Source organism: Fukomys damarensis, unplaced genomic scaffold (genome assembly GCF_012274545.1).
Source record: "Fukomys damarensis isolate Sample0158 unplaced genomic scaffold, DMR_v1.0_HiC HiC_scaffold_9, whole genome shotgun sequence".
In the NCBI taxonomy this organism is placed as follows: domain Eukaryota; kingdom Metazoa; phylum Chordata; class Mammalia; order Rodentia; family Bathyergidae; genus Fukomys; species Fukomys damarensis.
The window spans coordinates 42192426-42218317 of NW_022900921.1; the positions used below are offsets into that span (position 1 = coordinate 42192426).

General features: G+C 38.7%; 1 protein-coding gene across 2 annotated transcripts in view; it reads left to right on the top strand.

The window, feature by feature from the left end:
- Nucleotides 1-25892, top strand: part of Vwa3b (von Willebrand factor A domain containing 3B) — a 201657-nt gene that overhangs the window by 105215 nt on the left and 70550 nt on the right. For both annotated transcript variants that reach the window (XR_004516439.1, XM_033761713.1), the window contains exons 13-14: nucleotides 8628-8726; nucleotides 21832-22014. Coding sequence is in view for 1 of the 2 variants with exons in the window: in XM_033761713.1 (XP_033617604.1) it covers nucleotides 8628-8726; nucleotides 21832-22014 (282 nt within the window). In the remaining variant the exon portion in view is untranslated. The remainder of the gene's footprint in view (nucleotides 1-8627; nucleotides 8727-21831; nucleotides 22015-25892) is intronic.

Consider the following 25892-nt stretch of genomic DNA (forward strand, 5'->3'; position numbering starts at 1 on the left):
AAGAAATCACACAATAACAAATGTTGGCGGGGTTGTGGGGAGAAAGGAACCCTCCTCCATTGTTGGTGGGAGTGCAGACTAGTGCAACCACTATGGAAATCAATATGGAGATACCTCAAAGAGCTTGGACTGGAGGTTCCATTTGACCCAGCCATCCCTCTGGTGGGTATCTTTCCAAGAGAACAAAAAGAATCATATCACAGAGAAGTATGTGCATCCATGTTTATAGCAGCACAGTTTGTAATATTTAAGTCTTGGAAACAGCCTATTTGCCCATTCGTTGGAAACTGGATAAAGAAGTTGTGGTTTTTCTATAAAATGGAATATTACTCAGCTATAAAGAACGAGAAAATAGATTCATTCATAGGAAAATGGATACATATTGAAGATATACTCCTAAGTGAAATAAATAAGTCACACATGTGTAAATACCAAATAGTTTCCCTGGTGTGAATAATCTGCAACAATGCATAAGATTCTAATAAGATTACTGATATTTAGAAATGGGAAGAAAGGAGCTAAAGGTGCAGGGAAGGTGTGATGGTAGGGGAAGAACAAAAAGGGAAATGAATCTGTTTTATGGATTCCATTTCTTTCCTCTGTTGGGCATTCATTGTTTCCATTTCTTTCTTATGCTGAGTCTTCATGGCTTCTATCATAGTCTTGAGCTCATCTATTTTTTGTCAGTTTCTGCTCTAGAGTCTCGAATCATGACTTCCATTTTGCTCATCATCTCTCTGGTTAACTGGGAAATTATTTCTGCTTTGAATTTTTCTAGAGCCTGATTGATCTGTTTTGTTACCTCTTGTGCTATGGGTCCAGGGAGTCCTGTTGGTTCACTATCAGACTTTTCATCCTCATTTGTCCTACTATTTGCCATTGGTGAACTGGAAATCTGTTTTTGTGTCTTGTTTAAGTGTTTTCTCATTTTTATTTTTATTGTTTGGTTGTCCTTCTTTAATTTCTGGGCATTACTTAAATCTTCCTAATATAGTTGCATTTTAGTTTTTGAGTTTCTAATGACTCATAGACATCCTCATTTTCATAATATCAGAGAAAACAACTCTTTAAATCAATCACAACCCTTTATCCCAATTGATACATTCAGCAGCCCAATAGGATCAGGCACAGCTTTCAAACTGACCACTTGTGGTAGTCATTAATGTATCACCTTTAGCTAATGTGAATTAAATTAATTTCAAGAAGCAGCCCATAGTATGTTTGCAGTGAATATGCTTTCAATATAGCATCTTTGCCATTTAGGATAAGAGGTTAGACTTAGAACGAGAGGATTAGATAAGTGAAAGATTTAGAGCAGGTTTGAAGTGAATCCAGAGGATATAGAATTACCTTACTATCTTTACAAAGCTATTAGCTTCAGGGGGGATAGAGAGAGTGCAGGAATAAGGACAAGAATATATCCCCTTAACAATAACAGGCGCTTGCCTTCCCTTGAAGGTACAGAGCCATGAGTGAGGTAAAATGAGTGGAGAAAAGAACATAAAGAGAAACCCCTCCTAAAAACAAAAAATAATAAAAGAAGAAGTCTGATTTAGGGCAGGAGCCAGAATAAAAAGGGAGATGAGGGACAATATGGTGGAGCAAGAGACTGAGTTGGAGAGAGAGGACAGAAAAAAGAAAGAAATTTTAGGGTGGAATGAGGAAAAGAAAAAAGAGAGAGAGAGAGAAAAAAAAGAATTTGAAGGGCCTCTTTCAGACTGTCTCTGTTCTCATATTATACTACATGCACAGCCATATGCAGAAACGAATCCCCTGGTCTCAGCTAGCCAATGGCAGTACCCCATGACTGAGACTGAACACAGTCTACAACGCCTAACTTGAGTTTCCCTACCCTCAGGGTTGAACTCCACTCAGTTCTATTACAGGTTTCCCTGCCCTTTCTTTAAAGATGTTTAAAGTTGGGAGCTCAGAAAACTACCCTTCATGAGAACCTATGCCTCTGCAGAGTTGGTCTAAGGACTGGCCCAATCAGGAGGTTTGAGAGTGGGGGGGTTTTTCAAGGGCGCCCTCGCGGCTATCTTCCTTACTGGGTCTCTTGTTGCGCAGTCCGAGAGGTCGCGCACCTGCCGGGTGATCTCAGGCAGGCAGGCAGCTGAAGAGACCCCCTCCGGGGTCTTTGGGTCCTTGCTGGGTCTGTGTCGCATAGTCCGGGAGGTCGCGCACCTGCCAGGTGATCTCAGGCAGGCAGGCAGCTGAAGAGCTGAGTTTTATTTCTTTGGCAAGAACTTCCACCGCTATATTGGAATATGAGAGCAGACACATTTACCTTTTTTCCCAACATGCAGAGAGAAAACTCAGTCTTTGACCAGTCAGTGTAATGTTAACTTCAGGTTTTCTGATAATGTTCTTTTTGAGACTGAAAAAGTTTCCTTCTATCCTAATGTCCTGAGTTTTTATATTGAATGGTGGTTGAATTTTGTCAGATCCTTTTCAGTGTATATGATTACATGATTTTCTTCATTAACCTGTTGATAAAGCATACTATATTTTATAGTGTATTGATTAATTTTTCAAATTTGAACCTATTTTTCATGAATGAAAAATCCTACTTGGTCATGGTGTATTACTAATTTTATACATTGTTGGATTAAATTTGCTGAGATATTGCTCAAAATTTTTTTGCCTAAGTTCATGAGATATGTTGGTTTGGTGCATGTGCATGTGTGTGTGTGTGTGTGTGCACTCACATGCATGCAGGCATGTGTGCTGTCTTTTGTTTGGATGTCAGGGTAATAGAGGCTTTATAAAGTAAGTCAAGAAGAATTCCTTTTCTGTTTGGAATAGATTGTATAAAATTTGTGTTAATTCTTTGAATGTTTCATAAAATTCTCCAGTGAAACTATATGAGCCTGGAGATTTCTTTTAAATTTCAAATTTAATTTCTGTAATAAGTATGGAAGTATTCAAATTATCTACTTTTCCCTTTATAGAATTTTGATCATTTGCAATTTTTGAGAAGTTGTTCCATTTCCTCTAAGCTGTCAAATTTGTAAGCATAAAGTTTCTCAGGATATTATTTTATTATCTTGTAACTGACTGTAAAAGATGTTGTGATGTCCCTTAATGTTAGTAATATGTATCTACTCTCTTTATATTTATATTTATATCTAGTACGTTTTGCTAGAGGTTGTAGATTTTACTGACTTTCTTCCCAGTACTGGGGATCAAACTCAGGACCTTGTACTTGCCAGGCAGGCACCGGTACCACTGAGCTAAATCCCCAGCCCTAATTTTTTTTTTAAAGACAATTCTTTTCTGTCAGTAAGTTTTCCCATTTTGCCTTTTGTATTTCATTGCTTGTTACTCATCTTTATTTTCTTCCTTCTACTTGCTTTGAATACATTTTGCTTTCTTTTCCTAGTTTCTTGTTTTAGAAACAGAATATTGTTTTGAGATATTTCCTTTTTCCTAACATAAACTTTTAATGCCACAAATTACTGTTAGCTGCATTTCATAAATTTACTATGTTTTTTAAAATTTTCATTTAATTCTACTTAATTTTTAATTTTTTCTGTGATTTCCCCTTCTCCTTTTCTTTCTCTCCTCCCTCTCTTTCTCACTTTATCTCTCTGCTGGGGATTGAACTCAGAGCCTCTTCCATGCTAAGGCTGAGTTCTAAAAATTGAGTGAGCTACATCCCAGCCTAGCTCTCAGTGGCATTTCGTTTTTGAGCCATGAGTTTTTAAAAGCACGTTCTTTAATTTGTAAGTGTTTGGTAACTGTTGTGTCATCTTTATGTTCCTGGATATACCCTATATGATTTTAATTCTTTTAAATTTGTTAAGCATTGTTCTGTGTGATTCAAGATATGATCTATTTATGTAAATGTTAATTTTTTAAAAAAAGAATGTGTAGTCAGTTGTTGAACAGAGAACTCTATAAGTAATAATTAGGTCTGGCTTGTTGATGGCATTTTTCATTTCTTCTATACATTTGCTGTTTTGTCAACCATTAAGAGTGGGATATTGAGCTGGGCGTGGTGGCACACATCTGTAATCCTACCACTTGGGAGGCTGAGGCAGGAGGATCACTGTGAGTTTGAGACCAGCCTGGATACATGGTGAGTTCCTGGTCAGTCTCAACTACATAGTGAGACCCTGTCTCAAAAACAAACAAAAAAAAAAGGTGTGGGATATTGAAGTCCCCAACCATGATTACTGATTTATCTATTTTTCTTTTTAGCTCTATCAGATTTTTCTCTGTTTATTTTGAAGCTCTGTTGTTTGTTGCATACACATTTAGGATGGCTATCTTCTTGGTGGACTGAACATTTTGCCATCATATAATGTCTTTTTTTGTCCCTAGTAATGCCTTTATGTGACATTAATATAGTTTTCCTGCTTTCCAAAAACTGTGTTTTCATTCTTCACTTTCAACCTGCCTATGAGGTATGCTAAAAATATGACAAATGTTTAAATCTTAAAAATTTATTACAGTAAAAAACACATTGTCATTAATCTCCCTCAAAATACTCCCCCTTTAAAAAACCACACTTATCCCATTATTCTTGCCACTTTCTGAAGCAGTTCTGGAAGTCCTCTTTCATATCTTTTGTTGCACCATCATGGCTAGCTCAATGTCATGAATGGTTCAAAAAATTTACCTTTGATGATTATTTTGACTTTGGAAAAGAACCAGAAGTTGTGCAATGCCAGATCTGGTGAACATGTGGATGAGAACACATTGTCATGTTTTTATGAGCCTGCCTTTCCATTGTATGGTACTAGGTATTTTTGATTGCATCTCAGAAAGACACTCACAAAGAGGACTTAAGTTATTACAGTGTACTGATATTGATGGTTTTCCCCCTCACTTTTGTGTTCAGATCTTACTTCTATTTAGATTCCTTTACCCTCATGTACATTATACTATTTAAAGTATTTTCCTCATATACATTATACTATTTTAGACAGTGTTACACCTTTGCTTTAATCATGAAACATGATGTAAGAAACTCATGAGGTTAAGGTTATTAAGGGTTATTTACTGTGCTTCTTCCGCATTTACCCATTCCATTATTCTTGATTCCTTTCTGAAAGTCCAATCTTTCATTCTTGTTTTCTATTTGCAGAGCTTCCATTAACCATTCTTTAATGATAGGTTTCCTGATAACAGTTTCTCATAGTTTTCCTTCTTTGACCCTCCTGTATCTGGTTAGGATATTTCCACCAGATATGTGATCGCGGGCTGGCTTTTCATTTCTTTCAGCACTTCAAACATGTCATGCCACTCCCTCTGGTCTCTATAGTTTCAGATGAGAAACTGCTATCATCTGAGTTGGTGTTCTTTTATAGGTGGTACCATAATGTTATTTCTTTTTATGAAGTGTGTATAGATGTTTTGTCAGACTCTGTATACATAAGCCACTTTTTTTTTTTTTTTTTGGTATGGGGGATCGAACTCAGGACCTTGCACTTGTGAGGCAGGTGGCAGAACCACTGAGCTAAATCTCTGGCCCCCATAATGTTATTTCTCTTTGCCCATTTTTAGGATTTGCCTTTGCCTTTAGTTTTCAGATATTTATTTTATTTTATTTTTTAATTAGTTTAATTTATTGGTACATTCTAGGTAGACAGTACAGTTACATTCATTACTGGGATCTTGTACCTTTACATGCCAGGTCTTGGTTCTCATTTTTTCCCCTTGTCCCCACCCTCCCTTCACCCTAGTTTTCAGAAATTTAAATACAATGTGTTTTGATGTGGAATTTTTTGGTTTATTTTATTTACTCAGCTTCTTGAACAGTAGTTTTTGTATCTTTTACCAAAGTTGGGGATTTTTAAACTAATGTTTTTTGAATTTTATTAAAGTTCCTTATTCTTTACACTCTCTTCTCTAAAATTCTAATGGTCTGAGTATCAGATTATTATTCTCCCAGAGATCTCTGAGGCTTTTCTGTTACTGGCATTAGTTGATTTAGTTTCTCATCCAAAAGAGGTATTTCTTGTTCTTGGTATGGTGAGTGACTTTTTTATTGTACCTTTGACATTTCCATTGTTATATGAGGAGAGACTCTTTAATCCCATTTGAATCTTGTCATTCAACAGGCAATTACTGTGTTTAAGTTCACAATTGTGGCTTTCATTCCTGTGACAGTTTAGTTTTCTGAGTTGTCTTATGCTGCAGGGGCCCCAGAGAATTCCACTGGTGCTGTCTGCAGGGTGGGAGGCTGTCTGTGACCTTCTGGGGTCATGGGGACTGACACAGTGAGGCTGCATCTCCTTATGCTGCAGAATAAATATGCAGGAAATGGAAGTACTTAGCCCAGTACACACTCAGTAAATGTTTTTATAGTTATCAGCACCACACCACTCTTCAGCCCTCTTTCACCATTGGAGCTTTAAGTACAGAATTACTTGCTGAATTGTGAACAACACTCACCTTCCTCTCTATGTCTATCTACCCATCCTACTCATCCTTCCTAGTCTTCCCAGACATCTCCACCATGAGATTCTTTACTCACTTAGCTAGAGCAAGATATACCCTGTGCCAGGCATGGTCTGTGATGGGTTTTGACAGTGCTGGCAGTGGTTGTCCAGGCTTCTAACACTATCCCGTGAATCCCTATTAAAAACACAGTTTGGTCTGGTTTTGTAAGTTATATTCCAGACCTAATAAAATGCCTGGTACATGGGACATAGATGCTTACAAAACATCTGAAATGAAAGGGAGTAAAGCCACATAAAGGAGAAGTGGGTGAGTCAGGGCACAGAATTCCCTACTCATGTCTAGGTCTGAGACACTTTTTTTCATGGTACTAGAGATGGAACCCAGGACCTTGTACATGCTAGGCAAGTTCTACACCCCCAGGTTCATGAAGAGAAGCTGTTAATGGAGAAGGCATCTGCGGGGTATGGCAAGTCTTTGGAAATGAGACATCTTGGGTAGGGATTGAGCATGTGCCAATCATCACTCTCCCTTCTTATCCTGATTCCTGAGGCAGAGCCTGTTCACCCTGTGGAAGTTCCATGAGGGTGTGAGTCACATGACGGAGGCACCACCAATCAGATTAACCTCCTGGGCTTTGAAGTGAGAATGACTGGGTGATGGACCTACAGGGAAAACCATGGCAATGGTGGCAGGTACAGACTGACATGGCTCCTGGATGCCAGAGGCAGTGGGCTGCTGACCCGTCTGATACTTTCAGTGTCAGTGAGGCAAATGTAGTATCTGGTGTTCGGCAGCAGAGCTGTAGTGGGACCTCTGTCAGGCAGGTCTGAAGCAGGGCTGGGGACATCCCTCCCTGTGTGAGGTCTCAACCCAGATTCTCCTGTAGCTCGGTAATTCTGTGAGCTATGCCAAGGACCCTTTCATAAACTTTCTTCTTGAGTCAGCCACTGTTGGTTTTTCTTGCTTACAACTGAAGCTGAACTGAGACACCAGATCTGAGAACAAAGATTTAAAGGGGCTTTTGGAAATCTCAGAGTCCTGTAGATCTGATTGATAATGTCATGGTAAGGATTGCTTTTGCATATTAAAGAAAGTGTATTCCAATAAATTTACATCTATCTGAAAATCTATTGATAAAGCCCTCATTTTTCTAATTTATAATTGTTTAATATGATTGGAGAGTTTGCTAAAAATCTATCATTGTTTTCCCTTGACACAGAATGTGTATATTGATACCTGCTCTTTTTTACATGAAGAGCTGTGGATGGTGTAATGATTAATGTGTTGTGTAGGAGAGGAATGAGCCATAACTTATTCCCCTTGGTTGATTCTGATTTTGACTGGTACAGTGTCCCTCAGTATCCATGGTGACTGATTGGATCTGGGACCTCCTGCTGATCCCTCACTCTTTGGATGCAGAGCCTCCTAGGGAAATTGGAGAAGTGTTTGTATATAACCTGGGCCCATCCCACCTCTAGATGACTCAGTACCAGTACAATGCAAATGCTATGTAAATGATGCCTATACTGTATTTATTTAGGGAACAATGTAAAAAGTCTGTAGGTGCCAGTGCAGATGTGATTTTTCCCTGAATATTTTCAACCCAGGGTCTGTTTAATCTATAAACATGGAACCCACAGATATGGAGTGTGTATTTATTCTTATCATGTGTAAAGTAGAACATTTAGAGTCTCTCACTTCCCACTGTACAGCCATAGAAGACCTAACAGATGAATACATGTACTTGAAGTATATACTAGAACCTGTTTGGGTTCAGATTACGTTAGATATGCCCATGAGCCCACTGTTAGATTGCTAACACTATCACTCTCATGTTTGCTGGATGGTGGGGGTCCTGAATAAATCCTGGTTTGAAATAAACACACACTCCACTGGGGTAGCTTCAGGCTTCATATTTATGCTCTGTTGACAGCTGGGTGAGCAGTAACTGAGTAAGAAATACACAGATAACATTTAGACCTCTGTCATCCCAACAGGAAATCCACAGTCCTGACTTCTAGCAGTCCTTGGACTGCCCAAACAGTGACATCAATAACACACCCAGGGATTTCATTTTTTTGAATCACTGCGCTTAAATCATTATCTCAATATAATTTTAATTTTCCTTTTATTTTAGAAGTCCCTTTCCTCCTTTTTTAAAAGCAGGAAATGCATACTACTTGGTGAGATCTTTGCATATCTCTTTTTTGGCACAGGTTGGAAGCTCTACAAACACCCTGCAGGCCCTGCAGATTGCTTTTGCTGATCATGAAACGCAGGTCATCTACCTTCTGACTGATGGGAGACCTGATCAGGTACTGACCATAAAAGTTGGGAAAGAGGGGCTCACCAGTCCTCTGAAAGTGAATGCTAACCCTTTACAATTGCCATCAAAAAGCTCTTGAGCCAGATGTGGTGACACACACATATAGTCCTAGCACTCCCAGAGGGTGAGGCAGGAGGATCATAAATTAGAGCCCTACCTGGGCAACTTAGTAAATTTGTGAGCCTGGTCTTGAAATAAAAAAGGACTATGGATATAGCTTAGTGCAAAGTCATTGGGTTTCATGGAAAATTCATAACATTGAATGCCCACACTAGGAAAACAGAGCGGGCTCAAATAAACAACTTAACGATGAAACTTAGACTCCTAGAAAAACAAGAGCAAGAAAAACCCAAAGCTCGAACAAGAGAGGAAATTATAAAGATCCGAGCAGAAATCAATGCAATTGAAATTAAGAAAATGATACAAAAAATAAATGAAACAAAGAGCTGGTTTTTTGAAAGAATAAATAAAATCGACAAACCCTTAGCTAATCTTATCAAAAAAAGGAAAGAAAAGGCTCAGATCCATGCAATTAGGAATGAAAAAGGCGAAGTCACAACAGATCCGAAAGAAATCCAGAGGATCATGAACACCTACTTTGAGAACCTGTACTCTAATAAAATGGAAAACACAGAAGAAATGGACAGATTTCTAGATACTTATGAATTACCAAAGTTGAACGAAGAAGATAAAAACATTTTAAACACCCCAATCACAATCAGTGAAATTGAAAATGTAATTAAAAACTTACCAACAAAGAAAAGCCCAGGCCCTGATGGATTCACTGCTGAATTTTACAAGACATTTAGAGAAGAACTACTACCATTACTCTTCAAACTTTTCAATGAAATTGAAAGAGAAGCTATACTTCCAAATTCATTCCTGGAAGCAAGTATCACTCTGATTCCCAAACCAGAGAAAGATACAACCAAAAAGGAGAACTACAGACCAATCTCCTTAATGAATATAGATGCAAAAATCCTTAATAAGATACTAGCAAACAGAATACAGAGGATTATTAAGAAGATCATCCATCATGACCAAGTCGGATTTATTCCAGAGATGCAAGGGTGGTTCAACATACGAAAGTCAGTGAATGTAATACATTATATTAACAAAGTCAAGGACAAAAACCATATGATCCTCTCAATAGATGCAGAAAAAGCATTTGATAAAATTCAACACCCATTCATGATAAAAACCCTGCAAAAAATTGGAATAGATGGTCTATACCTCAATTTAATAAAGGCTATTTATGAAAAACCATCAGCCAACATCATATTGAATGGCCAAAAACTGAAAACCTTCATGTTAAAATCAGGAACAAGACAAGGATGCCCACTATCGCCACTTCTCTTCAATATAGTTCTGGAAACATTAGCCACAGCAATTAGACAAGAGAAAGAAATTAAAGCAATAAAGATAGGAAAGGAAGAAGTTAAACTATCATTATTTGCTGATGATATGATACTCTACATTGAAGATCCAAAAAACTCCACCAAAAAACTTCTAGACTTAATTGACAGATTCAGTAAAGTATCTGGATACAAGGTGAATACCCAAAAATCAATAGCCTTTCTATACACAAATAACAGACAGACAGAAAGAGAAATAAGGGAAAAAATTCCTTTTACAATAGCATCCAAAAAAATGAAGTATCTAGGAATCAATCTAACAAAAGAAACAAAAGATCTCTACACTGAAAACTACAGCACTCTGAAAAAAGAAATCGAAGAGGATATAAAAAAATGGAAAGATATCCCCTGCTCCTGGGTAGGAAGAATCAACATAGTGAAAATGGCCATACTACCGAAACTGCTATATACATTCAATGCAATGCCAATTGAAATTCCAACACTATATTTCACAGAACTAGAAAAAAGAATCCAAAAATTCATTTGGAACCACAAGAGACCTAGAATAGCAAAAGCCATTATAGGCAACAGTCACATGGCACCAGGTGTAACAATTCCCAATTTGAAACTATACTACAAAGCCACTGTGATAAAATCAGCATGGTACTGGCAAAGAAATAGGCCTGAGGATCAATGGAACAGACTGGAAGACACAAAAACAAATGCAGATGTACTCAGCTACCTCATCTTCGACAAAGGAGCTCACCATCCTCAGTGGAGGAAAGATAGCCTCTTTAATAAATGGTGTTGGAAAAACTGGATATCAACCTGTCACAGATTAAAATTAGACCCTTATCTTTCGCCATGCACTAAATTAAAATCCAAATGGATTAAAGATCTAAATATTAAAACAGAAACATTAAACTTGCTGGAAAGTAAGTTAGGCAGAACTCTGGAAGACATTGGTATAGGAAAAGACTTTATGAACAAATCCTCAGTAGCACGGGAACTAGCAGAAAGAATCAACAACTGGGATCTCATCTTACTAAAAAGCTTCTGTACTTCAAAAGAAACCATTAGCAGAACTAAGAGACAATCTACAATGTGGGAAAAAATTTTTACCAGCTGTACCTCAGACAAAGGACTATTATCAAGGATATATAAAGAACTCAAAACAATCAGTCCCCCCAAATATAAAGACCCGATCCAAAAATGGGCATCCGAAATGAACAGACATTTCTCATACAAAGAAGTGAAAGCAGCAAGAAAATATATGAAAAAATGTTCCACATCACTGGTCATTCGAGAGATGCAGATGAAAACAACACTGAGATTCCACCTCACCCCACAAAGAATGGCTGCTATCAAGAAATCACACAATAACAAATGTTGGCGGGGTTGTGGGGAGAAAGGAACCCTCCTCCATTGTTGGTGGGAGTGCAGACTAGTGCAACCACTATGGAAATCAATATGGAGATACCTCAAAGAGCTTGGACTGGAGGTTCCATTTGACCCAGCCATCCCTCTGTTGGGTATCTTTCCAAGAGAACTAAAAGAATCATATCACAGAGAAGTATGTGCACCCATGTTTATAGCGGCACAGTTTGTAATAGCTAAATCTTGGAAACAACCTATTTGCCCATCCGTTGGAAACTGGATAAAGAAGTTGTGGTTTTTCTATAAAATGGAATATTACTCAGCCATAAAGAGCGAGAGAATAGATTCATTCATAGGAAAATGGATACATATTGAAGATATACTCCTAAGTGAAATAAATAAGTCCCACATGTGTAAATACCAAATAGTTTCCCTGGTGTGAATATTCTGCAACAATGCATAAGATTCTAATAAGATTACTGACATTTAGAAATGGGAGGAAAGGAGCTAAAGGTGTAGGGAAGGTGTGATACGTAGGGGAAGAACAAAAAGGGAAAAGAAAAAAATGTGAGAGAATGAAAAGATGAAAATAAAGTGTTTGTAGATGGGGAGGGGAGGGGGGGGTGAAGGGAGGGCAGAGGTAAGGGTAAAAAATAAGAATCAAGACTTGCCATGTAAAGGTACATGATCCCAACAATGAATGTAACTGTACTGTATCCCTAAATGTACCAATAAACTCAATACAATTTAAATAAAAAAAAATTAAAAAAACAAAGTCATTGGGTTCAATCCTCACTCCAGTGGGGAAAAAGGCTGAGAGATCATTCCTCAGGTTAGTGACTCCAGAACAACCATGAGAAAAAACACTGAGAAATTCCTTTATCTACCAAAACTCCTGGGATTATTTGTTTGACAGTGAATGTGATAGTATTAGGCCTGGAGACCAAGCCCAGGAGACATGTGCCTTCCACTGAAGACTGGTGTGTGCTTTACTATAAACTAAATGAGGATATTGTTTTAGATTTCTTTCCTTTGAAAGGACTCAGAATCTAAACATGTCACTGAACAGTATCCTTGGTTTGATCCCTAATTTTAGCTTAGTGTTCATTTAATCAAAAGCATGCCTTTCTAGGGAAATGTTCTTAGTTTTGTTTAGCCTAACTGGGAAATATTTGAAAGATTCTAGAAAATCTGTTCAGCTTCTTTTGAGCTTTGTGAATGAAAGACTGGTGCTACAGGCATGAAAGAAATACAAGGATTTTTCAGGCCAGCACAATGTAAATTAAAGTCAAAAGTGAATTAGTATCAACTTGAATCTTTCCTTGTAAGATGCTGATATATACAGATGGCAAATATTCTAAAATATCCTGCTTCAGATGGTTCAAGGATTAAATAATAATGCAAATGGATTTTACCACAGCATTAGATTTATGGCAGAGAAATACTGTAGTACATAAAGTGAAATTCCATTTTGAATGGCTTTCCTATCAACTTCACTGTATTTTCCACTCAGAAGCAGTTTGTTGTGCATCTGTTGCATTCCCTGTGGGGCCAAGACTTGAGGCTGCATGGATGAATAATAGTTTATCCCTGCTAGACGGAAATCTATGCTTAGGGAACTGTGTTAGATGTTTACAGTTAACTCCAATACAATCTAGGGACCAGGGTGCCAGTGCTGTATCTAGAAACAAAGAGATGAATTCTGCTGTAAGTGAAGGAGAGAAGAGGGGGCAAAAAATGTCCCACAGGCAGGAGACGTTTGAGCTGTGTGTAGAAAGGTGGGAAATTATGATCAGAAGATAGAAACAGTGTTCTGGGCAGAAGGGACAGAGATGTGGCGATACATGGGGTGCTCAGAGAAAGAGGCCGCTACAGAAGCAGAGGGAAGAATGTCAGGGTTGCTGGGGGACGTTGTGAAGTTCCTTGAACACAGGTCTCAAAGGGTGGGTGTCATTGGAAGTAGCATCCTGAGGACGCAGTGACCAGTTTGCAACGGGAGCCGGCGAGAAGGAGGGAGCAAGGTAGAAAGGAGTCAACACGACTGGTTTCTGGTTCATACTCGTTTTTGGCTCATCGTGATTTTTATCAATGGATTTAAATTTATGTTTCAAGGAGCAAGCAGGCATAGGGTGCTGCCAAGGGAGCTATGTTTGTGATGTCCAGAAATAGGGGGCTGCATCAGTTTGGGAAGGGTGTAGGCTGGAGATTCCAATTTCAAAGTCATCAGGACAGAGAGTCACTTTCTTTTTAATAAACTCTTACTTTTAAAATTGCTTACACTAGAGCTGGGGATTTAGCTCAGTGGTTCTGCCACCTGCCTTGAAAGTGCAAGGTCCCAAGTTCTATCTCCGGTACCAAAAAATAAAAAACTGTTTACATCATAGGCAATTTAGATAATATAACTATGCATAAAAAGAGGACATTTTCAACTACACATCGTTCAATTTTGTGTCTACATTTTAAATCTAATATAACACATACATTTTTGCAAGTCTTGAGAAATATTTTAGAAGCATCATTCTCAACAAATATGTCATATCTGTTGTACATAATAAAACTTTTACCTTAAAATTAGTTTAATTTTATTTTTGAATAGTAATACACTCACATAGTCCAAATCCAAAGATATAAAAAGGCATAGAGAGAAAATTTTTCCTCTGACTCCTTTTACCAGCTAGGAAGCTACTGATGTTATTCTTCTAAAGAAAAAGTACAAATGATCCAGGTTTGATGGTGCACACCTTTAATCCCAGATGCTTGGGAGGCTGAGGCAGGAGGATCATGAATTGTAGGCCAGCCTGGCCAACATAGCAAAACGCTGTCTCAAAAAGAAAAAAAAGTACAAATCTTTGTATATCATGCAGATGAGTCTACACCATTGTTTATCGAACAGTACACCTTGAAGAGTGCTTCATATCACTTCAGAAAGAGTTTCCTCATATAGTTTCCATGGTTGTTCCATAATTTATGTTTTATAGTTCCATCATATGGTTATTCCATAATTTATTTATTTAACTAGTCCTCTGGAGATTGGCATTTAGGTTTTTCCCAATTGTTCTATCATACATAATATTGTGACAGAAACTGTATACATATATTATTTTGCACAGGTGTAAGTAAAGCAGATTCAGGCAAAAGGATACATTTTGATAGATGCTTCCAAATAACTCCCCAAAGGGATGTAGCAAGTGACACTCCGACCAGCAATGTGCTGAAGATTTTTGATAGAAAGGCTATCACAGAATCTCCCAAAAGTATGTACAAAATAAAGTCATACATTTTCTAAAGACCAGTACCTTTCTATAGATTCTCAGAAAGTCTGTGGTCCATGTAGAGAAGAGTCAAGCAAATGGATAACAGTTGGAGTCAGGAATACATAAATTACCCAAAACAAGATGAAAAATCCATAATAAGATACTGGCAAATAGAAGGCAGAAGATCATCAAGATGATCATACACCCTGATCAAGTGGGATACATCCAAGGATGCACGGAAGCTTCAACATACACAGTTCAATAAATGTAGCCCTCCCTCTCCTCCTTCTCATCCTCTCCTCAACCTCTCTTCCCCCTCGCCCCTCTCCCTACCTCTCCACCTCCCTCTCATTCTGTCCACCACAGACTACAGTTGCCAGATATAATAATAGGCAACATGATGGAAAATGTGAATTTCACCCTTGAAATCCAGGTGTAAGAATCAGAGCCCATTGTTCAACTATGATTTCAGCTTCAAAAGGGCGAAGATGATAAGAGGTTTAACCCCAAAGTGGGACACAAAGAAGCCCAGCTCTCCAGTGGCCAGAAACAGTGCATCATCATTACCCATGCCCTTGTTAGACAGCCTCATATTTTGCTTCTGGATGAAGCTATGTCACCTCTGGATACAGAAAGTGAAAACACTTTCCAGGAAGCCCTTGACAAGGCCAGAAAAGGCCACATCTGCATCGTGATTGCCCATCACCTCTCCACCATCCAGAACACAGACATCATCATGGTGATTCAGAATGGCAGTCAAGGAGCTCGGCACACACCAACAGCTGCTAGCACAGAAAGGTGTCTGTCTATTTCTCAATGGTTAGTGTCCAGGCTGTAGCAAAGCGCTAGTGAAGTCTGACCATATGGTCAGACTGAAACATTAAACAGTTGTGTTTAAACCTGTCATTTGATCAGGTCAAAAATCAAGCCATGGATTAGTTACCTATTTAACACTTCCTGTCACAACTGAATAATTTCAAGTTCAGAGACTTTATAATTAAAGAATCAAAAATAGAACCACTATCAAATGGGGAGTGGATAATAGTTTGTATCCATTACAGAGTTCATAGAAGAATTTAATGTAATTTTGGATAAAATGTCATTTGAAATATAAGGACTGTTGCCAGAAGATTATGTAAATAATAAAAAATACTGATATGTTTGCCTAAAGAGCCCACAATAAAACTAAATTTTCATTTAAAAATGTAATACACTACGTTAATAGAGCCAAGGACAAACACCATATGATCATCTCAATAGATACAAAAAAAGCATTTGACAAATCCAATACCCATTCATAATAACACCCTACAAAAAATTGGAATAGACAATCTCTACCTCAACCTGATAAAAGCCATCTATAAAAAACCAACAGCCTAGAAATGAGGATTTAGCTCAGTGGTTCCTCCGCTAGCCTTGCAGGTGCAAGGACTGGAGTTCGATCCCTGGTACCAAACAAACAAACAAACAAACCCCAACAGCCAATATCATACTAAATGGTCAAAAACTGAAATCCTTCACACTAAAATCAGAAATAAGACAAGGATGTCCATTACCACTCTTATTCAATATAGTTTTGGAAACATTAGCCATGGCGATTAGACAAGAGAAAAAAATGAATAAAGATAGGAAATGAAGAAGTCAAATGGTCAGTATTTGCAGATGACACGATGCTCTATATAGAAGACCTCAAGAACTCTACCGAAAGTCTTCTAGACTTAATAACTAAATTCAGTAAAGTAGCTGGATACAAGGTCAACACACACCAATCAATAGCTTTCTTATATGTGGACAACAGACTCACTGAAAAAGGAACTGGAGAAACAAATCCCTTCACAATAGTACCTCCAAAAAAAGAAATACCTAGGAATTAACATAATGAAATAAATCAAAGACCACTACTCTAAAAACTAGCACTCTGTAAAAAGAGAATGAAGAGGATATCAGAAAATGAAAAGGCATCCCTTGCTCCTGGGTAGGAAGAATCAACACAGTGAAAAAGGCCTTACTTCCAAAACTGCTATACAGATTCAATGCAATCCCAAGTGAAATGCCAGCAGCATACCTGACAGACCTTGAGAAAACTATCCAAATATTCATTTGCAACAAGAAGAGACATAGAATAGCAAAAGCAATTCTAGGCAGGAAAGACAAGGTAGGGGTTATCACAATCCCCAACACGAAACTATACTACAAAGCTACTATGATAAAAACAGCATCATACTAGCAAAGAAACAGACTTGAGGATCAGGGGAATAGATTAGAAGATGCAGAAACAATTTCAAACACACTCAGCCACCTCATCTTCAACAAAGGAGCCAAACACCCTCAATGCAGGAAAGATAGCTTCTTTAACAAATGGTGCTGGAAAAATTGGCTTTCAACTTGCCAAAAGTTAAAACTAGACCTATATCTCTAACCATGCACTAAAATAAAATTGAAATGGATTAAAGACCTAAATATTAAAACAGAAATACTAAACCAGCTGCAAGAGGTCTCTTGAAGACATTGGCATAGGAAAAGATTTCATGAACAAAACGTCAGTTGCACGTGAAGTAGCACAAAGAATCAACAAATGGGGTGTCTTCTTGTTAAAAACTTTCTTCACAGCAAGAGAAACCACCTACAGTGTGAAGAGACAACCCACAATGTGGGAAAAAATTTTCACCAGCTGTTTCTCAGACAAAGGTCTACTATCTGGAATACATAAAGAACTTTTAAAAAATCAGACCTCTCAAATTTAAAGATCCAATCCAAAAATGGACATCTGAAATGAACAGATATTTCTCAAGCAAAGAAGTAGAAATGGCAAATAAGCATATGAAAAGATGTTCAACATCACTGGTCATTCAAGAGATGCAAATGAAAGCAACGCTGAGATTCTACTTCACCCCAGAAAGAATAGCTGCTTTCATGAAATCAACCACTAACAAATGCTGATGGGGCTGTGGGGAAAAAGAAACCCTTCTCCACTGTTGCTGGGAGTGTAGAATGATGCAACCACTGTGGAAATCAGGATGGATGGAGATACCTCAAAGAACTAGGACTGGAGGTTCATTTGACCCAGCTAATCTCCTGCTGGGTATCTTTCCAAAAGAAATAAAAGAATCCTACCATAGTGATATATGTGCACCCAGGTTCATAGCAGCACAGTTTGTAATAGCTGAAATATGGAAGCAACCCAATCCATCAACTGGAGACTGGATAAAGAAAATGTGTTTCTTTTTTAATAATGGAGTACTACTCAGCCATAAAGAATGAAAAAATTTGAGGAATTTATAGCTAAATGGATGCACATTAAGGCGGTACTCTTAAGTGAAATAAATAGCACACACGTGTAAATACTGAATAGTTTCTCTGGTGTGAGAAACTGAAAGTGTATAAATAAGGATGAAAATGTATAATAGATAATGTAAAATAGGAAGAAAAGGTGCAAAGGGAAAGGGAAGTGGAAGGGGTATGGAAAAGGAAAGAGGGGAATGGAATTAATATGAGAAAATGAAGAAATGGAAGCAAAGTCTTTGTAAATGGGAAGGGTGGAGGGGTTGAACGGAGGGCAGGGTATGGGGAAAAATAAGAATCAAGATATATTATGTAAAGGTACAAGTCTCCAATGATGAATGTCATTGTATACCTAAAATGTACATATAAAATTTTAAAATAGATTACCCAAAACATAATTTATAAATTCTTATGAATTTTTACATTCATAGCTTTTTTACACATGCATTTTATTATGCATTATCCCTACGATTCTCTCAAGAAAGCAAGTGGATATCAGATATTCATGTTCTATATAGAAAACATTAAGTATTTTCACCAACTTTGAAGGCACTGGATGTGTAAGGCCAAAGCTACTATTCAGAGTATTCTGCATAATTTCTACTTGGAAGAATACACAAAGATGCCCTTCTGAGTTTGTATACAGATACCAGCTGACTGTTTGCTTATGAAAATGATCAGGCTGGTGGGATAAAATGATACAAGTCTTTAAAATTAATCAAGTCTTTAGAATTAAGCTTCTATAAATATCGGTCTCCATTAAAATATAATCAGATTCGCATTAGACTGTGTCCTTGGGGGGAGAATCAGGTTGGGTCTGGGGGTGGGGCTCTGCTGGGAGGAGCCCAGCTCAGCTTTGGCTAGGTCATTTTGGGATTTCTTCAAAGTTAAGCACTCAGACTGGCAGGAATCAGGGAAACAGATATGATGGAGCTGTCTGCCCCATTCCAGACAAGAACTACTAGACAGTGCCAGACTAGATGGGGTCTGGGAGGGCCGGGCATGGGGAAGGCACAACAGTGATCACCTTGCACCAGTAGGTGACTTCCAGGTCGTGCCAAGGACTGGGTGTTGCATCCATGGTGGCGGAGGCTCTGGCTGTACACTTGTGCTGTGTAGCCTTAGCTTAGGGACTGCAGAGGGCTGGCAGCCTCTGTGGGGAGCACCCAAGGGGTACTCTGCATTGCTTTTATACAGGATCTGGACAGGGCCTGGGGTCCCTACTGCTCAGCTGAGAGCCCTCCTGGAGCAAGAGTTTGGAGAGTCAGGACCAGTCAGGCTGTGTGGTGAGAGGCTGGCCTCAGCCTGAGTCCCCTCTTCACATCTCTGAGGATGTGAACCAGCTAGAGGAACCCTCAGAGGACAGAAAGATGGAGCTGGCTCTGCAATCCAGGGGCACTGACACCCTCTCCCAGCTCTCCAACCAGTTCCACAAGGGGAACTGTAATGTCCCTCTGTGGCAGCTCTGCCTCGGGCTGGGTGCAGGTGGGACGGAAGACACACTTGGCAGGTTCTCATGTGCTCATGCCACCTGGATGACTTGCAAGTCTTCTAATCTGTGACTTAGAGATTGTCCTCCCACCGCAGAGGGTTGCCCTGAGGGGTAAATGAGTTGATATTCTCAGGAAGGCATTCCACAGATATTTATTGAGCACCTTTTATGGGCCCTGTGCCGCTCTTATCTTGGGAATGTGGGCAGCAAGCAAACAGATACATGCTATAAAATCACGGAATATATGAGGTGGGAATGCTGCCCATGCTTCCTGGCACCTGCACAGTTGGTCCTAATCAATGTTCTCTTGTTTCTTTTCCCAAATATTTCAGCTATACACAGGAGTTGTTCCTGGCTCATACTGTGTCTCTCAAATTAACAGAATCTAGTTCTGTATTTAGTCTAGTGAAGATCAAGGGTTGGACAGCAGTGGCCAGGAGTCCTTGGTAAGAAATGAGACTCTTAACAGCATCACCCCCAAGGACTGCAGAGAGAACACAAGGAGGCAACAAAGGCACAGCTCTTGTGCCTCATATGTATACTCAGCAAGGGAAGCTGAGTTGAACGAGGGGAGGCAGCAGCAGAAGTCTCTGCTCTGCCCTTGCAGTTGGCAAGAGGCAATGGGGTCAGCCTTTCAGCTAGGTTGGGTTGGTGCTGGGTTAGGAAACTGGCTGATGGGCAGGGAGAGGAGCTGGTGGGGAAACACTGACTTGAGCTACAGCCAGACAGAGAGACTGAAGCTGTGTAAGTGATGGCTGAGACGAGTCCAGGGATGCTCCCAGGGGAACATTCACCTAGTGGCCTCCCCAGGGAATGCGTGATGCATCCAAGGCCAGCCAATGGTGAGTCCCAAGTCCCTCCTCCTTCATCATCCTGTCTTCCCAGGGCTCTGTGCAAAAATACATGTGGAAAAGTTAAAGGTCAAAGGACAGAAAGCAGGGTAGAAGTAAGAACTCCCCACCCAGGAGCTGAGTAGTTGCTTCAGCCAGATGGGTCTTCAAAGAGGGACCAGGACAATTGAAGACATTTTCTCCCAGCTGAACTCTGGTGGTGGGGAGGAAGGTGCTTTTCTAAAAGTCAAGTAATGTTTTCTGAGAATTAATTCTTACCAAGAGATGGTCTTTAGTGCACACCAGGGAACAAATCATCTAGCATTGCTTCTAGCATCAAAAAATGAAGTCTGGATTCCAATTCTACCACTTAAGAGCTATGTGACCTTGGGAAACTTAATGTGGGGTGAGTCTCAGTTTTCCCATGTTTAAATAGAGTCTCTACCTACTATATCAATTAGAAGTACACATTACTGAAGTAAAGGCAGAAGCACACACAAATGCTGGTGGAAAATTGAAGGGTCTGTTTCTATGGGTGTCCAGTTGTAGGTAGTCTGGGTTTTTCAATTGCTCAAGAACATCTCCAAGAAAACAGGCTTCTCTTTATCTTCCCGCTCCACCATCTTCACATGTGACTTCCATCTTCCCGGTCACCACAAGGCTGCTCTCCTGGAAGATGGTGACCATTTTCCAGGGAGGGAGGAGAAGGACATTAGGCTTCCTTCCTTTTTGCAAGTCTTTAGTCTTCTTATTAGAAGAACGGGACCCTTCATTAGGAACTTCTGCTTACTTCTCATTGGCCATTACCAGGTCACATGATCAGCTCTAGCTAGTAAATCTCTCAGAAGGCAAATTTTGAATATGTTTATGTGTTTTGTTGCTGTGTGTGTGTGTGTGTGTGTGTGTGTGTGTGTGTGTAGGCACATTAACTGAGCCATGTAAAGAAAACCAAAACTTTAATAGTAAAAGAAGGAGAAAAGAATGGATGTTAGGCCAGTAACAATCCTTCCAAAACAACCTCATGAGGTGGTTGTGAAGATTAACTGGGAGATTAGCCTAAAATGCATATCGAACACATTGGAGGATTTTTTAATAAATAGCTCTTCCTTCACTCTATCAGCAAGATGACTGTAGTCTAGTTGACAATCCAGGGACTCCACTATATAGAATCCCGATGTCCAGGATGTTCTGTCCAAGGACTGACCCCAGTACTTTAACAGTGTTTGGATGGTAAGCTTAGGGGCACTGAGCAATTTGGTTATGCAAATCCTTCTCCTAGCTTATTTTTTCCCACTAAATGTGAATTCTCGGAGGGCCATAGCATATTGGCCTTTGGACTCTCACTGTCTGGCAGGGTTTGTTTATTACAGTGAATCAACACATTTAAAAAGCTGCTCACCACTGTATAAGGAATTACTATTTAAGAATTTCAGTGTGTGTGGCAAATACTAAGGGTTTTCATGTTTTATTATTTTTCTCTTTTTCCATCTCCTTGTCATTTCAGCTACCTGAAATGGTGATAGACCAAGTCAAAGCTTTTCAGAAAATCCCTGTTTATACCATCTCCTTCAATTACAATGATGAGGTTGCCAATGACTTTCTGAGAGAGCTTGCTTCTGTGACTGGCGGGAAGTTCCAGTCTTACAATTTTGGTTGCAAGGACCCCATTCCTCAAGAGGCTGTTCAGGTAAGAGCTCAGTGGGCTAAGCAAGTGTTCATTTGTTCATTCACACATTACAGGTGGAGGTCGCGGGTAGGCAGTACCTTAAGCTGGGAAAACTGCAACCAAAGAAAACCCAGTTGAGCAAAGGAGCAATGAGTGTTCCTCAAATGTGGTGGTCCAAGGATCACCCTGAGCTAGGACACATGTGAAAGAGTGGACTCCAAGGTCTCACTTAGGAGACTAAATAAAGCTGTAGGATAGTGGCCCAGGAATCTCAATATATGTTATTTTCATTTTAAAAAGTGGACTCCAAGGTCTCACTTAGGAGACTAAATAAAGCTGTAGGATAGTGGCCCAGGAATCTCAATATATATTATTTTCATTTTAAAAAGTTTCAAACAAACTCAAAAGTATATGGACCCCAGCATAACCATCACTCAGATTTAATAGTTATCAATATTTTGTCAAACGTTAGGAATATGCAAGGATTCCAGGGTTCCATATCTGAAGTTTTTTAACTGCTGCTGTATATAGACATTTCTGGGAAACTTGTAAAAAGCTCCATGTTAAATACTGTAATTGTCCTTTGATTTATCAGACTATAGAAATGTGACTATCCATTAAAGCAGTTCATTATAATAGCTAATGGGGGAAAATCAATAAAATTCTATTCTCCAATCCTTCAATCTTGGCCCAAGGATATGTATTTTAAGAATGCCTGGAGGCTGAGGATTTAGCTCAGTGGTACTGTGCCTTCTTGAAAGTGCAAGGTCCTGAGTTCCATCCCTGGTACTAAAAAGAAAAGAATGCCCATCTAGGTATACAGTAACTATTAACATTATATAAAAGGAATGCTATGGAGATCAGAAACACATCAACATGCTTTCATTTTCAACCACACTGTTTGAAATTTTCCAAAACCATTGTTTCTTTCACAATTAAATTTAAAAGGCTTAAATTTGTTTTTTGGTACTGGGGATCAAACTCGTGACCTTGTGCTTGTGAGGCAGGTGGTGGCACCACTGAGCTAAATCCCTGGCCTTAAAAGGCTTAAAATTTAAAGATACTGATATTATGTTTATCCTAATGAAATGGAATATTCTAAATTTTTAAGCATGAGTGGTAAATTAAACCCAAAGTCTAATATTATGACTATGGACTTATAAAATTTATAACTCTATGGATTTGTAGAAATAAAAAAGAATGCCCTTCAAGAGAGGAGTGGGTCTTTTCACTCATTGTACATCCTGAAGGGTGACTTTAAACCCAGATCAGGCCAGGGAATGTCAGTGTCTGCAGTGGGCGCACTGCTTGGGTCTGGAGACCAAATTATCCAAAAGGATCAGAAAGAGCAGGTCTCTGGAGTCACTCGAGCCTGGGAATAGTGACTGCTTCAACTAGGCTGGAAACCTCACAACCGTTTGAGCACTAGGCAGAGTAGTGGGAGAAACAATCACTGCTTTGATTCTATCTGACAAAGTTTAAGCACAAGGTCTGAAAGGATCACACCTTTTCTAAGTAACTAAATGGCATCCAGAAAAACCCCCAAATAATTATGGGAAAACAAAACTATCCACCATCCCCAAAAGTAATAATGACAGTGTCAGGTATTCAATCAAACATTACCATGAATAAAAAAGAAGCAGGAAAGTGCAGACATGTAATGAGAGGGAAAAACACTGAACTGGACCTAAGGGCTCATATATTTGAGCTTATTAAGACATTGTGGCTTGAAGGAGTAGACACAGAGACCCTTAGAACAAGTTATAGAAATATAACCATACAGCACACCTACCTGATAATGACAAAGGATCAAAAGCAATTTCAGTGGGTGAAGAAAGCTATTTCAACACATGGTCAGGGTGATTAGACATCCATATGCAAAGTAGCAAACTTCAATATAAACCTCTCCCCTTATGTAAATAGTAACTCAGGATAGATCACAGATTTAAATGTAAAACGTAAAGCTATAAAACTTCTGGAAAGAAATGTGGGGAAAAATTGTGAGGCCCTAAGGCTAGGTGAAGAAGTTTTGGTCTTGATCCTGAAAGCAGTCTTCATAAATGGCATAATGTATTGGACCTCATCAAAATTAAAAGCTTTTTCTCTGTGAGAGACTTTGTTAAGAGAATGAAAAGACGAGCTACAGAATGGAAGGAAGTATCTGCAATATGTCATGTCATACAAAGTTCTAGGATCTAGAATGTATGAAAGGCTCTTAGAACTCAATTGGAAAAAGCAAAGCATCCAATCAGAAATAGGCAAAACACATGCAGGCTTTTCACGGACATAGTCAGAGGTGGTAGCTGAGCTACAGAGGATTTGCATATGGCAAATAAGCTATGAAGAAAGGTTTAATGTCGTTAGGCTTGGAGGAGTGCAAATTAAACTGCTACAGGGTGTCACTACATGCCTTCAGGAAGGCTGAGATTTAAAATTGTGACAACACAGTGCTGACAAGAGACAAAGAAGAGAAACTGGATCAGTAACACTTGCTGGAAAAGTTGACAGTTTCTTTAAAAACAACAAAAAAATTAATTACTATATAACTCAATAAATACCTGGTTTCTTAGGTATGTATTTCAAAGAAAGACCATTTGTGTTTACATAAAACCAAAGTAATCCTATATCTGTTAAAGAAATTAAAGAAATTCTGTGCAACTCATTCTTTGAGGCTAACATTAACCTGATACCAACACCTCACAAAGACATTATGAAGGAAATTTGTTGGTTAATAACCCTCATGCATGTCGGTGTAAACATTCCAAACAAAATTTAATAAATCAAAGTTAACAGTACTTTTAAAAAATCTGATATATCACAACCAAGTTAGATTTATTTATCCCAGAAACACAAGGCTTTTGAAAATCAACATGGTACCTCACCATATTAACATACTTATTTTTTAAAATTTGCAATCATTTCAGTGGACGCAGAGAAAACTTTTTAGAAAAGCACATCCACTATGCAGAATAGTATAAAGTTTCCTCAACAAGCTAGAAATAGAACTGGAACACATGATCCAGCTATACCACTGCTGGGTATATAACCGAAGGAAATGAAATCAGCACACAAAAGAGGTACCTGCACACTCATGTTTACTGTGGCAGTATTCACAGTTGCTAAGCTGTGGAATCAGCCTAGATACCCATCAATAGATGAACAGAAAAGAAAATATGGCATATACACAATACAGTATTCACCATAAAGAATGAAATCATATCATTTGCAGGAAAATGGATGGGACTGGAGGTCACTGCGTTAAGTAACAAACCCAGACACAGAAAGACAAGTATTGTATGTCTTCTCTCTTGGGCAGAAACTACAAAAGAGCAGGGGAATGACCAGGAAGTAGAAGGATGAATGGGAAAGGAGAAGAGGACAAGGGAGGAGGGCAAGAGAGAAGGGATAAGGAGAGTGGATTCAAACAATGTAGGATACATGCATACTTGAAAATTTCTCACAAATCCATTAACTTGTACAATGAATTAATGAATTTTTTTAAAAAAAACAACATACATTTCTAATAAAAGCCTCAGCAAGGTATGAATTGAATGGGATTAATCTGAGTTAACAACTATGCAAAAAACCTGTAGCTTAACACCATACTTTAATGGTAAAAGATTGAATTCTTCCTCCTAATATCAGGAAAATTACAAGAATGTCTGTCCTCCCCTTTCCTGTTCAACATCATAATTGGAAGTTCTAATTACAGCAAAAAAAAAAAAAAAAAAGGAGAAAAGGCATCAAAACTGGAAAGATGAAATGAAACTGTCTTTATATTTATTCAACATGACCACTCATGTAGAAATCCAATGGAATGCACAAAGAAGTAATGGAAATAACTAATCATTGAATTTATCAAGATTGAGTTACAAAGGAAAATATTAAAAATGAATTTT